This window comes from Parasteatoda tepidariorum, chromosome 6, assembly GCF_043381705.1.
Source record: "Parasteatoda tepidariorum isolate YZ-2023 chromosome 6, CAS_Ptep_4.0, whole genome shotgun sequence".
NCBI classification, from domain to species: domain Eukaryota; kingdom Metazoa; phylum Arthropoda; class Arachnida; order Araneae; family Theridiidae; genus Parasteatoda; species Parasteatoda tepidariorum.
In genome coordinates this window covers 55,701,505-55,717,598 of record NC_092209.1, presented here as the reverse complement: position 1 = coordinate 55,717,598, position 16,094 = coordinate 55,701,505, and the positions used below count along the sequence as shown (strand labels likewise).

Sequence of the window (16,094 nt, the reverse complement as noted above, 5' to 3'; positions counted from 1 at the left end):
GATGACGAAATATCTCATTTCTTAAACTTAATTAATAAAAATTTTAACATGATCATAAATTATAAGTGCATATAAACGGAAATATTTCATTTTGATAAACTGCATTTTTAAAAAAAATTAATGATTTTCAAGTGCAGCAACTGAAACTTCTCAACTTAATCTAATTTTAACATCGGGTCGATCGGATTCAAAACACACTGTATTGGTGAAGAAAAACATTATTTAAACAAGGTAAAACCATCTTAATTAATCATAATAATAATTGTACTTTTCTTATGGTTATTCATCTTAAATTGTGCATGAGTTTTATGTTAATCACATTACACAAGTATGTGCATCGACTTTTTGTTTTCTTTTAAGTTTATGAAAGAAATTCGTAATTGATAAGTCATATAAAAGATTGATTTTAATTTGGACAGAATAGTAAGGAAATAATTATTTTCCCTTGTTTGTTAGCTAATCTGATTGCTTATTCTATTATTAATTCTAACTATACAATAGAGTAAATTTTAAAAGCTGGACAAAAGCGACGTAATAGTAACGTAAAATATATTTGCTGCGATGATGCATATGGCTGAGTATGTCATTTCTTTCAAAATTAAATGCATTAAGTGTTTTTTTCGACAAGTCATTCATCTTTTAATTCAAATTATTGTAATTTAATTTCATGGCCTCGAATTAATTTTAATTAAAGTTCAATCTTTAAATCCGTAAATAATACTATTATTTTCATAAGACTAATTTTTCTTAGAAATCATATTGTTTTTATATTACTTTCTGAATTTGTTATCAATTGGAAATTAATATTTTTGGTTCAATTCGTATGTGAAGGGAATTAATTATCGACTATGTCAACCTTCATCTATCAAAAGGTATCTCAAGATAGAATAAAGTTAACATGTCTTATATACTAATGATTCGGTATTTAATATTTATAGTGGTAGATACGCCTAATTGAACAGAGTTTTTCTCTGCTATTTTTACTTAGTTCAGTATATTTTCAGTTAAAGAAGTGTTTTACGAATTTGAAATGTTTTGTTAATTCATAAGACGATTCATGTCTTGCATGAGTTTTAAGACATGAAGCCAGAGCATTTGGTATAAAAAACCTAGTTAACAATTTTCTTCTATCTTTGTTTAGGGAATTAATTTTTTTTTTGCTCCAAAAAATTCTGTAGTTAAAAAAAAAAGTTATATTGTAACTTGATAATATATTAGAACATGTTCCATTAACTTTGTGTTATAGAACTCTATTCTATATCATTTATATTCATTGTTTTGTTAATTATTTTTTAGATTAAATGGCTGTCCATAAAGAAATATGTGTTGGCATGCACAAAGGGCATAAAGTTACCAAGAATGTTCAGAAACCTCGACCATCAAGAAGGAAAGGAGTAAGTTTGCTCAATTTTATTCCATTAGCTTAATAGGGTGTATGTAAATCTTATTATTTCTCAAATCCAATTGATTTCTTAATTGTTTATTCTCATTGTAGGTTATTTGTATAATTGTATTTGGTTTATTTTCATCTGGAATACTTAATAATTGCCATTAGAGATCAAAGGAAATAACAAGGATGAATGTTTTCAGATTTTTGACTGATAAAATTTTTTTAAAGCATACCCTGAGGAGTGGGAGGGTGCGAAATTTTATAAGTAATAAATTATGATGCTATGGCATAAAGAAGAAGTTGTACCTTTGCTATTTCTGTTTAATCAGTATTACTTTAGAAATCAGCTATTCTTTTTATTAAAAATTTATTTTGAAATTTATTTCAGCAACGAAAAACTCAAATTGAAGGGAAAGCCCCAGATAAATTACAGGGTTCCCACGGTCCTTGAGAGTCCATAAATTTTTTTTGCTAAATTTAAGTGCTTGAAAAACGTCTTAGGTCCTTGAATTTGTCCAATACTGCCGACGGCCCTTTTTATAAAACACCTGCGGATCTTTCTGCTTTTTTCTGTTTTGTTCCCGAGCTATCTCACGTGTTTTTTAACGCCACCGTTTCTAACCGGGCCTAGCGTCTTGGTGTCTGCCAAGCACGCTGAGCACAGTAGACAATCAATGCGTTCGGGGTGAGACTCCACTTCGTCTTCTGTCGTATATGCTTAGATCTTCTTTTTTCTTATCGAAACTGGAATACTCTCGAATTTCGTAACAATATGAGCATTTATCACAGAAAGTGTCAATTTAATAGTCTAATTTACACATTTAAAAAAAAATTTATAGGAGAAAGATAATGGTGCATTTCAACTTAAAATTGGATGTTAATACAAGTAAACAACAGGGGCAAGGTGAAGAAAGTCATGTACCCCCTCCCTAGGGGGGTCACTTTTTAAGCTGTTACAGATCTGATGCTTTGCGTTACGGATCTGATGTTGATACATCAGTATTCATTAGAAGTGATATTAAAACTTTTTTATATGTATAAAATGACTTTTATATGTAAAATATTTTTTAAAAAATCAAATTGAATTTTAAAAAATACATTTCTTAAAAAAAAGAAGAAAAAGATTGAGTCATAAAAAAAAAACATGATTGTAAAAACAAAGCAAAATAAACACATTTACTTTATTTCATGATCAATGACTTTTACATTATGAATTTAAAATGTTAATCAATATGTCATCATATTTTTTTTTATTTTGAATAATGAAATGGCGTCTAGAGATCGGTTGTGGTGCATCAGATATTATACACATAATTTCATTTTCAGGAACTGTAAATTTTTCCTCGGGTGATGGCCAATAAAATTTATCTCCAGAACAATGCATAAATGACAGCACAAAACCATCTTCTTGAATTTCTTCTACTGAACCTAGACAAAAGATTTACATATTCATTAATTTAATTAAAGAGCTTTGAATAATTTCACTTAGTTAAAACTTCAATTGAAACTTACCAGGATACCACAAATTGTCATAAATAACAGCTAGCCAATCACCTACAGCTATATTTGTAGATTTCTTTTCAATTTTTTGGTGAAGAACATTTTCTTCAGGAAATGTAAATGTGGCAGGACTTGGTGCAAAATGCTTACAAATTTCATCTCCCATGCAGCTGAAGCAACTGAGTAATCTTAGGGATAAGTCTTTAGGTTTCGTGTGACTCCAAGTAACTTGATGTAATTTCATTGTGTTTGGAATTGGTTCCAATAAAATGTTGACAAAGCTATCTATTTTTTTAATATCTTCCTCTGTAATTTCGAAGATCTTAACTTTCAATTCTTTTTCTCTCAAGACCTTAAGCAGTTCACTGGAGTTTGGTATATCAGATCCACAAGCTACAACATGATCAGCAATATTTTTAATTGATCCACCAACACCATCTGCTGCACCCTTCCCATGCCCAGCTGCCGAGAAATTCCATGTGACCTCCTTAAAAGCAAATGCTGAGGCAAAATAAGTTAGAAGAAAAAAGTTGCATTTGTTTCTGTATTGTGGAGTTGGTCCATCACTTTGAAAGTGTATAGTATCCACACTAGGCAGATATTCCTTTATTAACTTTAATACAGGTTGGAGGTGGGCCCAAATTGCACTTGGATCATGACGGAGGGAGGGTGAAACTGAACAGAAAGATATAACCTGCTCAAGCTTGGATGGATCATAATGACAGTGTTGTACATCATTGTGATACAAAACACCTGTGTGTAATGTAACCTGAGGCTTATTAGAACCAAAGTGCATGGTCTGAATCTCCGATCCAAATTTACAAGCATAATTTTGAGAAAAGTCAATTAAAACGATTACTTCATTTGCATTGAGAGAACCTTTTATTTTTTTGACAGCATTAAACTGATGTCTCATGATAAACACGTGCTTCAAAAAAGGTTCAATTTGAATATTTGCTTTACTGATTAACTCTCCAACTGTGCAGACAATTTTATCTTTAATTGTAATTGTAATTACTTTGTCCTTCCCATTCTTATCTTTTATCTTCTCTCTTTTTTTAACCCACTGGTAATAAAATGTCTCATCTTCTTCCTTTAATGAAGTTCCGATTAAGGTTACCGGGAGAGTCTTGTTTTTACACCTACTACAGTTTCTCTCCATACAGTCCTTGTTTTTTTCATCGCAGCAAACTTTGGTGCATAATTCTTCCGCTTGTCTTTCTTTTATAAGTTGGTGGTAATTTAGTTTCATCGAAAGAAATTCAAAATTTGCATGCTTTGTGCATAAACAAGTATCCCGACTGGTTACCTTTGGTTTGAGTATCCAAAAGGGTTTTAATCTGCAAAAAGTTGAATAGCTAATCTTTGTATTATTTCTTTCCAGAAACATTTTATGCAAATTCTGCATTGTGTTTCTTAGGTATCTCTTTTGGTGTTTTACTTTGTTTCTTGTAATGCAGTCTTTTGCACCAGGTGCCATGCAACTATTTATATCCTCCTCCAAAAACTTGTGCACTGATTGTTGCAGTTTAAGTCGTTCTTTTTGATTTCTGTTGGATCGTTTGAAGTAGACGTTTTTCATTTTTAAACCTTTTCTGAACTCTTGGTAAGATATAATATTTTTCAGATGGCCAATCATTCTATATTTCTTAATAATTTTAAGGGAAATTATATGATTGAACATTCGTCTCTCCTTCTCATTTTGACAGGTTTTTTTCTTTTTATCTGACAGGCCTGACATAAGAGCATAACTTAGAAGTAAATTTTTCCTAATAGCAGGTGAAACTTTCTTTCTACCTACAATCTTCTTCACTTGTTTACGAGGGGAAAGGTCCACATTTTTTTTGTTTTGGAGGCGATAAACTTGTTTCCTTAAAGTTTCAATCTTTTTATCTTTTTTGTTTATTTTAGTTTTCATTGATTGAATATCTCTTCTCATTTTCATATAAGTACGTTTGGCCACTTTTCTCCCAGCTGGTACCCTTGGGGATCCTTTTCTTCCAAGTGTTGTTGATTCTTTTACTATTTCTTCTTTCTTCATAATTTGTTTTCTTCTGTAGTTGCGAGAGTCTTTTTTCCACTGTCTCCGCTTCATCCGCTTCTGTCTATTTGATAATTCATTTATATTTTTGATAACTCCAGCCTCTTTCATTTTTTGTTTGTATTCTCGATCCTTTGCTTTTTTCTCAGCTTTCTTTTCTTCTGTCATTTTTGCTCTGTGTTTTCTAACACGTTCACGACATTTTTTACGTTTTTCATCCATTTCTTTTTCACTAAGCTTCTTTTTTGAGATTTTCTTAGACATCTCCACGACAAAGAGTAAGTTTAAACTTCTCTTGACACTGTAAATAGGAAAATATGTATTTCACACAGCTGCTTAACTTTGAAAAAAAAATCAAAAATTTAAATTAAAAAAAATTTTTAAGAATTTTTTTTTTTTGACAATTACAAAATGTCACTTCAAACCAGTTAATAATGGCAGATTTTTCTTTTCATTGAAAAGGTTTTAAAGATTTTAATATCTGTTAAAATAAAAAAAAAGTTTGGAGGAGGGGGAATAATCAGCCAGGGAGCAGGACAAATTTAGATGATGGGTTTGAAATTTCTGAGCACAATGCAATTTTTTTTTAATAAATTGATCGGAAACGAAATAATAAAATACGATAGTATGTATGCATTGTCTAGTTTAAGAAAAAACATGATTTTAGAGAATAATTTAGACAATGAAATGGATGCAAACGGATTGGAAATTCCTGAATTAAATTTCCGGGAATCGGAAGAAATCGATCAAAAATCGGAGCTGCAGGATAAACCCCAAAATCGAATATGTTCGGTCAAAAAAGGGTTGGAAACAATTCGTCATTCGTACGATTGCGACAAAGCGTAATTTTAGTTTCCTGATGTGTAGTGCGTAGAAATCTCTATAACTACGTAATTTCTACGCCAAATGTGTAGCAGTTGGCGTTCGCGGCCCCGTTAATGCAACATCAATTTGTCTCAGTTTTTTATTACTTTCTTCCTTGCAAGGTATAAAATATGCAAAAAATACAACCTAATAAGCTAATGTTATTAAAATTTATTGCTACGAACAAAAATATTCGTATAAAAAAGTATATCTTTAGAAATTAAAAAAATTTGAGATTTCGGTAACGCTGGCGTCATTTCGGTAACAAATTGGGCATTTTTAAATGTTACCGATCTGACGAATTTGTAAAGTATTCTTCATTTTACATCGGCAATCTGATTCATCCAAAAGTAAAAACACGTTGTTGTTGTTTTGTAATCAAATACTGTGTATATGATATAAAATAACATTTGAAACGATAAAATTTTCGCATCTCAGGGTGCGTTACCGATCTGATCAACGAAAAAGTACGCATGTAATCAAATTACTTTAAAAAAATCTTACCTGTCATTTCAGGAACAGTAACGAAAAATGGCGAATATCTCGGCATCCATCTTGCGTACCTTGTTCCGATCACGTGGTATCTCTGCCGGAAGTAAAGTTTTGAGTCAGAAAATAGCTTTGATATGTTCGTGTTACCGATCTGACAGAGAAACTTGGGACGCACCTGTTTTGCGTCTGTTCGCCAATTACGAGAAGATATTTATAAAAATCGAATAAAATATAAACAGAGCGTTAAAAATGAAATACGTTTTAGTATAACAGTGTTTCAAAACGATATTATAAAATGCACATGATTTGTTTGCATGTTTAAAATCCTTAGGTGGGACATGTTACCGATCTGATATTTGAAACTTTAAAATTTTTTTCTTGTGAGTAAAAAATGATTAAATTAAATGTTTTTTGATGAATTAAGTGCAAAATCATGACTATTTTTTGGAAAAAAATGTTTAGGGGTTTTATTTATCAAAAAAGTAGTGAAATTTAATTTTGGACATAAATTGACACTTTTCATGAGAAATGCTCATATACACCTTGTAGTTTTCAATAAATTTGCCGTTTTACCATCCGCACTTTCCTTGCGTTTGCGTCATTTCAAAACTTTATTGTAGAGTGTATTCGCAAAGGCACAACTTCTTATTTGTGTTATGTAGTTTAGGCTAGCTATGCCTGGGAAGTGCTATTTTAATCCCCGATGGATGGATAATCAAGCTTATAAAGAATGGATTTTATCGATGCCCGAAAAGAAGTTCAGAGCCAAGTGCCGATTATGCATGAAGGAGATCGATATCGCGAAAATGGAAGAATCTGCTCTGAAATCACACATGAAAGAAAGGTAAAACAAAAAAGCAGTCTCATGCCCTGAGTTCTCTTTTTCTAAAGACATCAACATCTAATTCATCTGGTGTAAATACTCCTTCAACATCATGTGCCCCATGTGAAACAGAAACTTTAGTGACCGAGGTAACATTGTCTTATCTGGTCAAAAGGAATGTGCTTGATGCTGAAATTCTCTGGAGTCTGAAGTGCATCACTAGTAATTATTCATGTTACTCCTGTGAAGGGATTAGTAAATTGTTCTCCAAAATGTTTGCTGATAGCTGTATAGCGAGACAATTTTTTTGTAGTGCCACAAAGTGAGCCTATTTGGGCTCCTTTGGATTGGCACTATACTTCAAAGGGATTCTTATAAATGAGCTGAAGAATGTTGATTGCTACACTGTACTCTTTGAGACGTTAAATTAGTCTCTACAATCTAGGCAGATGAACATTATGGTAAGGAATTGATAATAAAGTTTGCACTAAGTATCTTACCTCCCAATTTATGGGTCATGGAACTGCAGAAAATATTTGGTCCTCTTTTTACAAATGCATGGATGATGGTTAAAAGCTCTCTAAAATACTTCAATTATCCATGGATGGACGGACCCTATGTCAATTGGAAATTCTATTAGAAGCTTCAGTGTGAATTTAAAGAGAAATATTCCCACCAGGTCATATTCATTGGCAGTTGTGGATTACACATAACGAATAATGCTTTTAAACATGGTGAAAATGGGATATGTTCCTTCTAATTTTTATTTTCAGAAAGAATTGTTGCTGCGCACACTACATTTACATGACACATTACATTTACATTTGTTCACATTTAGAGAAGGTTGTGTAAATTATGGATGAATAATTTCAGAAACTATGTTTAATAGAGGAGAGGAGGGGGTTATGGAATATGGAATACCTAAGATTTAGCTCTGTCTTTCATGCAGCCTTCACATGGAAATACACAGGATTAAAGGATTTCACCATTAACACCTCATTACCATTAGTCATGGATTGTGCTGAAAATGATTTTGTGAATTAATATGTAAAACCAGTAGGGTTGTTTTTAAAAAAATATAAATTTTAGTCCATAATACATATACTCTCTTCTCTCTATGTAGGCAAAGCATTTAGGCAGTGTTTTCATCATAGAAAAAAAAATGGGTGCGAATTTCTCACCCTTTCTCAAAAACAGGGTGAGATTTCAAAAAGTTAAGTGAGATTTCTAAAAACTAAAAAAACACAAAAACTCTTGAAAAAATAATCATTTCTTTAATTATAATACATTTTTAACGTCTTCTATTTTTTAAAGCATTGAATATTTTTGGTGCATCATCATGGAAGATTTTGCCTTTACAAGGTATTTTTCCATCTTAAAGTGCATAAAAAATTTGAACGTCTTACATGAAGAAACGTTACCTACGGTAAACATGTGGTTGTAGAGAAATGTGTTCTGAAAGGGGTTCCGTGGTTGTGTTCTGTTGTTCGAAAAGTTTCTGAACAATACTGGTAAATAGGGAGGCTAGATAATGGGGCAGATGTTCAAAATAATGAAAGATCCAGGAAGAAAAGGGAAACTGATTTTATTCTAAATGGCGTAATTCGAAGCTTTTTCCAAAATGCGAGAAATTTGCGAATTTTGAAATTGATTTATAGAATGCGCGAAATTCTCGCGGTAATCATTTTTTAATATGAGAAAAGAAAAAAATATGCGAGGTTCTCGCGCTGTAGTGAAAACACTGCATTTAGGTATTATATTTGAAATTAATTATTGCCACAACAAGCATTGTTGCTTCTAGTAAAATAGAAAAGAATAATTTTTAAAATTGATCTTAGATTAAGGTCCTGGAAAATTTTGTTGAGGTCCTTGAAAAGTCCCGGAAAGTCCTTGAATTTCAATCTCATCATAGAGTGGGAACCCTGAATTAGGTTTTAATTAATTTGCTTTTTATATTCATATTGAATGGCAAGATATTTTTTATTTAATATGTTATAACTTTTTTTCTTAAGCAATTATACTGATTAAAAAGAAAAGCCTTTATTATATAATAAATTTTTTGCAGAAAAAGTTGTTTTTCTTCATTTAGCATGTTAAGTGTTCAAAATATGTTAAAAAAGTAGAGACTTAAAAAAAATTAATCTAGAAATGTTAGTACACTTATTTCAAAGAACAAATTGGTTATTTTAATTATTAGATTTGCATTGTTATCACCTTGATACTGTATTTTAATATTTATTGATATTAATGATTGAAACTAATTCAAATTATGGCTGACTTATGTTTTGTCATCACTTAATTTGTATTATCTTTTTTTAGAAATTAACTAAGCATACAAGGTTTATCAGAGACATTGTCCGTGAAGTATGTGGATTTGCACCTTATGAAAAGAGAGCTATGGAGCTTTTAAGAGTTTCAAAGGATAAGAGAGCTCTTAAATTTTTGAAGAAGAGGGTATATTTATTTTTTCATAATTTGGTTTTCTCAGAAGTGGCACAAGTTTTTTTTACCAAAAAATTTAAACCTGTTCTTAAAAAGTCCTGATTAATCCTTTTAGATGAACTTGCACTTATTGTATAATATTAATATTTGTAAGAATACATCTTAAGAATTATGGTATAAATTTTAAATAATTGAATTTTTAAAGTAAAGTTTAGCTGTTTTTAAAGTTTAGCTGTGAATTCCTAATTCATATGTATATTTTATTGATAATATTTAATGGCACATAAAAGGTCGTTCAAATTAAGAGTAAGATATGTAGTGTGCTCATTTTTTAATAAATTTTCTGTATTCACCGTGGTAAAGCATACAGTTTGTTAAAATTCGAGTAAGATTAGTTATCTTCATGTATATTGGTCTCCATATAGTGTTTTCACGTGTATAATGATTATTTATATATAATTGTATAGATGTTTTCTTTAAAAACAAAATTTGTACACATACTTAGATAAAATGAAACACTTACTGCAAATACAAAATATCAATTAAACAACTGCACACATTAACTCCTGCAGCTAGTTTCAGCTCTTTCGTTCCCAGAATCAGATTTTTATAAAAAAAAATATCTAAACTTTATTTAACTCAATTGATTCACCCCACAGGGAGAAAATTTGAGTTTGGTTGAAAAAAAAACACCATAACAGCTGAAAATAAAAGTTCAAAAATGTGATGCCAAAAAATGCTTTTAAAATAATAGAAAAGATGCCTTTAATTTAAGGTATAGTGCGCGATTTTATCTAATTAAATTGTGTGATAGTGAAACTCTGCATGATTAAATCACTCGAATAAAAATCTAAGTTTAATTTTAAAATAAAATTTCATTAATATGAATCTCAATATTTGATTTTATTTTTATTAATATTAAATCATTATTAATATTTGATTGATATTAAGGAAGTTACCACGATGGAGATAAGTTTACTGCGATCAGTGTCCCTGTATATTGTACGGGTTTGGTTGAATACTAGTTTAAACATTTTGGTTCCAATTACTATTGCCACTTCTGTAAATGTGTCTAAATCTCAGATTTGTTATGTATTATGAGTGTAAGAACCATATAATTCTGACAAAAATGTTAAGCTTCAATATTCATTGTATTCACGTTTCCAAATTAATTAACTTTGTTTTAATCATTTCATTAAAGATATACTGAACCAAGTAACTAATTTTATTAAAAATTTATTAGGGGCTATTCACCAATTTTCATTTGTAATTTTAATTTATTAAAGTTTTCTCAGTTTGCTTCATTCGCATTTTTATAAATTCGATATCAATAATATTAATCTTGTTAATGTTATGTTGAATATTCTTGTATAAAAAACTTTTATTTAAATTTTTTTAAAATACACTCGTTAAGCCTTTCAAATAAAAGTTAAATTAGAATTTTGAGTGAAATTTTTTTTACAGAATTAAAGTGATTATTAATTTAGAAAATAGTATGAGCCGCACTCATATTGAATATGTTGTAAATTGTATATAAATTGCTTTTATGGTGGCTAATATTACCAAGAGGAAGAGATCTTCGTTAGAAACAGGTTATTTTTTATGATCATATAGTCTTTGAAAATAATTATAAAATTTTATTTATATATATTATTTAAAGAGCTTAATATTTTCTGAGTGCTTAAAAGGTGCTTATTTTTTGTTGAATTTGGCTTTTCATCCTTTATTTTGATAACATGTATATATAATATGTATGTTAAGATCTAAAGTTTTAATTAGTTTCCTTTACCCTATGTCGTTCGTGTGGGATATTTCCCACATTGATCAAAACTTATCTATGCTTGAATTTATTTGTTGAAATGCCTATGTATTTAATGGTGTTGGTTCATAGTTATCAGGATAACTATGAACTTTTTAACTATTTAATGCTAGAAGGCTGTTCATTTTAAAAAGATGGTTTGTTTCATTCAAAATTAATAAAACACTTTAGTTAAAAATATTAAATTACAATTAGACTGAATTGCAATTTTAAACAGTCTTGAAATTGACAGTTTGTATTTTAAAACCTCTAATAGAGAAATCATTTAGCCTAACAGCAGGACAGTTAGAAACACTTAAAAAAAGAAATTACTGACTAGGTTAATATATATTTTAAAATGCAGTTTTTTATTACATTTATATTCGGAATACTTGTCAAGTTTTGTAGGGCATATGACTTTTCCTGAAACTGCGAATATATGTCTGATAGTCCCTGATTTCTTAGCTCTTTTTACTATTATGCAAAGATTTATGTTACCTTGTCTTTTTTAATTGTTTTGATGTTATATACATTGCATGAGAATTAAGTTGGTTCAGTGTTGCATACAAATGCTTTTAGCTTTTGTATGTGATGTTATGATGCCAGTGAGTCACCTTATGCTAGAGAAAAGCAATACTGATTGCTATAAGACATGCATTTTTGTTGATACAATATATGTGTCTTTATATAGCACACATTTGTTTCTGTTAAATTAGTTAGCTATGTTAATCAAGAATAATGCTTTCTGAAACTTTTCTAACTGCTTTGTGAAAAATTGAAAAATGTCTAAAATATCCACCTGTATTTATTACATTGGCATACCTGCAAAACCTCCTGTTTTTTTTTTTTTTTTTAAAAAAAAAGACCCATTATCTCCTGTTTATCTGTATAATCTCAAATTTCTCCGTTTTTGTTGAAGAAATTTAAAAAAAATACAAATTTTCACCTTAGAATATCCATTGATAGCAAAAAGACTTCTTTTTCCTCAACTGATAGTGCTATTACATACCTGCCAACTTTTAATTCCTTCAATTATGATTTTTCCCAGTGGTATTAAAACGGAATTAAAATTTCAATTTTAAGCAACGAAATACGTTGTAATTGAAAAAACTTGAGCTGAAATCATTGAAAGTTACGCATAATAATATATATGTGTAAGTTTTTTAAAAATAGTGGTGATCAAAATTATTTGAAAACTAAGTTTATAAAAGAAAAAATAGCATATATTTACTATCACTTTAAATGTAAAAATAAAATTTTACACCAAATGCGTAAAAGTTGGCAGGTATGCTATTACCAGTACTGCAGTATTCTAATAGTTTAAATAATTATAAATAATGGTTTTAAAAAATCTTCAGATTAAAATTTGTTTACATACTTTTGATTTCGATTAATGTAAGTGCTTATATTTCCAATTTTAAATTTCTCTTTGAATTACATAATTATGCATGATGTATCGAAACTAGTCCTAGCCTAAAGAATGTCACTATTAAAATATCCGTTATTTTATTTCTTCAATACTGGTAGGTATGCATTGGCATTGTATAGCTTAGGTTGTTAAACAGAGAAGCAAATTAAAGGTTTTTGGGTAGAAAAGAGGGGAAACAGACTTTTTTTTTTCAATTTGGTAAAATATAAGTAGTGAAATAAATTTTTAGACAAACCCGAAATAACGGAGGTTTCCTGGAAGTATTTTAGCTAAGTTAATTTCTGTAATAAAGTGAGTTAGGTAAAATTAATTATGTTAGCATGCTCTAAAAAGATTTTTTTTTTTTAAGACTGTTTTAATAACGTTGTTGCTAAACATTGTTTCATCCCATCTTTATGTTTTTCCTCTACTAGAACTCTCATTTCTGTCCTGTAGATAAGCTTTTGACTTTCCTTATTCTAAACAGTTTTGTCTGAGCTGATACGAATATTAGTACAAACATTATAATAAATACTTCTAGAGAGAAAAGCAGGGAATTTTTTCCACTCCCTCCACTTAAAAAATTATCCAACAGGAAATAATTCTTTGAACAATCTGAACTTAACAATAGTAACATTCTTAACATGTCTTCAAACTTTTGCAAGTTCTTAATTGTCGTTAATTCTGTAAATGTTATGGATAAAATTTTCAATCCAATTATTAATAATTTTGTAGTTACGCGTTGTGAGAAAACCTTTATATATTAAAATGAAAACTTATCGTTAGAAGTCCCTAAATGCATGTTTAATATTTGCATAACTTTTTTCCTAAATTAAGATTTTTTGATGATTTACGGTTTTATTGTTATTTTTTAAAAAATGGATTGTCTTGTCTTTCATTTTACCTCTAAAAATTAAAAAAAAAAATTAGATCGCCTTTATTAGGCCTAAAGTTTCATTCTTTAATTCAAAAATTTTTAAGTTATGAATTAATTTTAAACGCGTATATATATTTAGTACCCAAGTTGAAAATATGTTAAAGAACGTTGAAAAAAAATGTGGAGTAAAATAAAAAATATTTTATGTATGAAATGTGACAGGTCTCCCCAGAAGGTCTATATGAAGTGAGACATTTAGGTCCGCCGTAGTTAGAAATAAAAATATGTTCATTTCCAGCGCATCTATAGTAGACTTTTTATCAAATGTTGGATTCTGGAAGAGGAAGACCTAAGCTTTTTATTTCCAACTTGAAGACCTAATTTGTTTTTATATTTGCTTTTGGAAAACAGGTTTAAATTTTTGACCCATTAAAATGAAGCATTTTAAATTTTGAATTGTTAAAAAATGTTAATTTTCATGTATATTAAATAAATAATTTTTTCTTTCTTTCAGTTGGGCACCCATTTGAGAGGTAAGAGGAAGCGTGATGAATTGTCCAATGTATTGACTGCCCAAAGAAAGGCTGCAGCTCACAGAGAAAAGGAAGGAAAATAAATGTACAGTTTTAAAATAAATAGTTAAAAAAAACATATAATTTTTTCTTTTTGACTTAATTCTTACCAGAAATAGCATATATCATGCTTTTTACATGCAAGCAGGTCTGGCAACTTATTGCTGTCCTGTACAATGCCATTTTTTTTTTTTTTTTTTTNTTTTTTTTTTTTTTTTTTTTTTTTTTTTTTTTTTTTTTTTTTTTTTTTTTGTAGTTACCAATTCCACTCAGCTTAAATCCAAAATTGCTAATGCAGAAATGTGGTATTCCTTAATTTTAGTATATTTTATATTAACTTGTTAAAGACAATATATATATATATTTTTTAATCCTCTGAGACCATCTAGTTTTAAATTGCGTTTGCGCAAATGCTTTTAATGATATCAAAGGGGGAAATCCCAAGTTTACAATTAAAACTTTGCTTTTTCTTTAGGCTCTCTGTAGTTCTGGGGATTGAAATCAGTATGGAAAAAAAAAAAAAAATTCTGCACTAAATACCATCAATTAATGTCATCTTTTCCAATTGTTTTTTAAATTAAATTTTCTTTCCTGAAAAACTTAAGAAATATTTTCTGTTGAAAATAAATAAGTTTTGATAAAATATCATTTGAACTTGTTGAATATAAATCTAATTTAGTTAATAGTTTACACTTTCCCTACGCTCTGAAAAGCTATCCAAAATTAAATTAGTTATTTTTTTAAAAAAGAAAAATTTATAGAGCTAGGACAAAAAGTAATGGTGAAAAAAAATTTAGAAATGAATGGCTTAAGAGAAAATTTAGTGGTTTATATAAGTTATTTCTTTTTTTTACTCTGTCAAAAATAAATTAAAATAGAGAAAAATGTTATTTTTTTTCCAGAAAAATTGTCTTGAAATTTTTTAGAGTTGCACCTATGCTTGCAAGTTTTCTAAATAAAATTAATTTAAAAAAAATACAATGTGAGCAAATCTTGCAATGTTTTGCAAAATTTGTCCACATTATCAAACATATTCATTTATTAACGATTTTTTTTTTTTTTTTAAAAATAGTTTGCAGTGACATTGATGTTATTTCTGGAGCTGTTCGTACATTTTGTTAAGGAAAAATTTAACATTTTAAAATAACTATTGTAATTGATTGAGCTTGACTGGGAGAAAGAAATATGATTTTAATCCTTTTTTAACTAAATTTACATTAAATTATTGTGGATATTTTCAGTATTTGATAGTAACCTTCAAAGCATAAAATACGCTGTTGCCTAACGAAAATGGATGTAAAGGGTGCTGCAATTTACTGACAAAATGAAACAAGTACAACTCTGTAAGCAAATTTTGAAACGTATTTAAATAGTTTGTCTTAGGGTTTTTGATAAATATCTTTCCTTTTTTTGTGCAGTTTACGGTATAAGAATTCGTATCAACCCTGTTTATTAAGGGCCTAATTAGCCTGACTGTTTGGGCTCATGTACGAGAGGTAAGTTCAAGCCACCCACTTTTATAAAATGGTGACTAGTGTAGTTTAAATCTGTCGGGTTCGAGTCCTCCAAGTTGGGGTACCAGGGATTGATCCTTCTCTGGATCAGGTCCAAATTACGATCTGGGGGTGGATAAATGAGTTCTCCCTGCGAAACGTGATGTGACGCATGTGTGGTCAAGTCATTCTTGGCCATAGATAGCGGCCTTCTGTCTTAAATTAGCTTTGTTCTACCTTATACAGGGTGCGTAGCGTTTGTAAAAAGTACTTAAAGGTGCTTTTTGGGAGATTTCGTTTTTAAAAGCTTTTAAAGGTGCTTTTTTCAGCTGGCGTTTTTAAAAAGTGCTTTTATCACGAATAATTTTTTTTTTCCTTCAGTGATATCTGGCGG

At 29.4% G+C, this 16,094-nt stretch overlaps 2 protein-coding genes across 4 annotated transcripts; one reads left to right on the top strand and one right to left on the bottom strand.

The window, feature by feature from the left end:
* Positions 1-102: 102 nt before the first annotated feature.
* LOC107449194 (ribosomal protein L36) lies at positions 103-14,307 on the top strand. Of its 3 annotated transcripts, none has more exons than XM_016064660.3 (4): positions 103-231; positions 1,297-1,394; positions 9,430-9,564; positions 14,150-14,307. In XM_016064660.3, exons 2-4 carry the CDS (start codon positions 1,302-1,304, stop codon positions 14,249-14,251), a joined length of 330 nt encoding a protein of 109 aa, XP_015920146.1. In that variant the 5' UTR covers positions 103-231; positions 1,297-1,301; the 3' UTR covers positions 14,252-14,307. The 3 variants fall into 3 exon arrangements, with proteins under 3 accessions (XP_015920146.1, XP_015920147.1, XP_071037694.1); XM_016064661.3 differs by having other exon boundaries at positions 189-328; XM_071181593.1 differs by lacking the exon at positions 103-231 and adding an exon at positions 403-578.
* Positions 2,558-6,808, bottom strand: LOC122271436 (structural maintenance of chromosomes protein 2). The gene is made up of 3 exons (XM_043052635.2): positions 6,300-6,808; positions 2,903-5,232; positions 2,558-2,818 (listed from the first exon to the last, which is right to left on the bottom strand). Exons 2-3 carry the CDS (start codon positions 5,193-5,195, stop codon positions 2,598-2,600), a joined length of 2,514 nt encoding a protein of 837 aa, XP_042908569.1. The 5' UTR covers positions 5,196-5,232; positions 6,300-6,808; the 3' UTR covers positions 2,558-2,597.
* Positions 14,308-16,094: the final 1,787 nt, after the last annotated feature.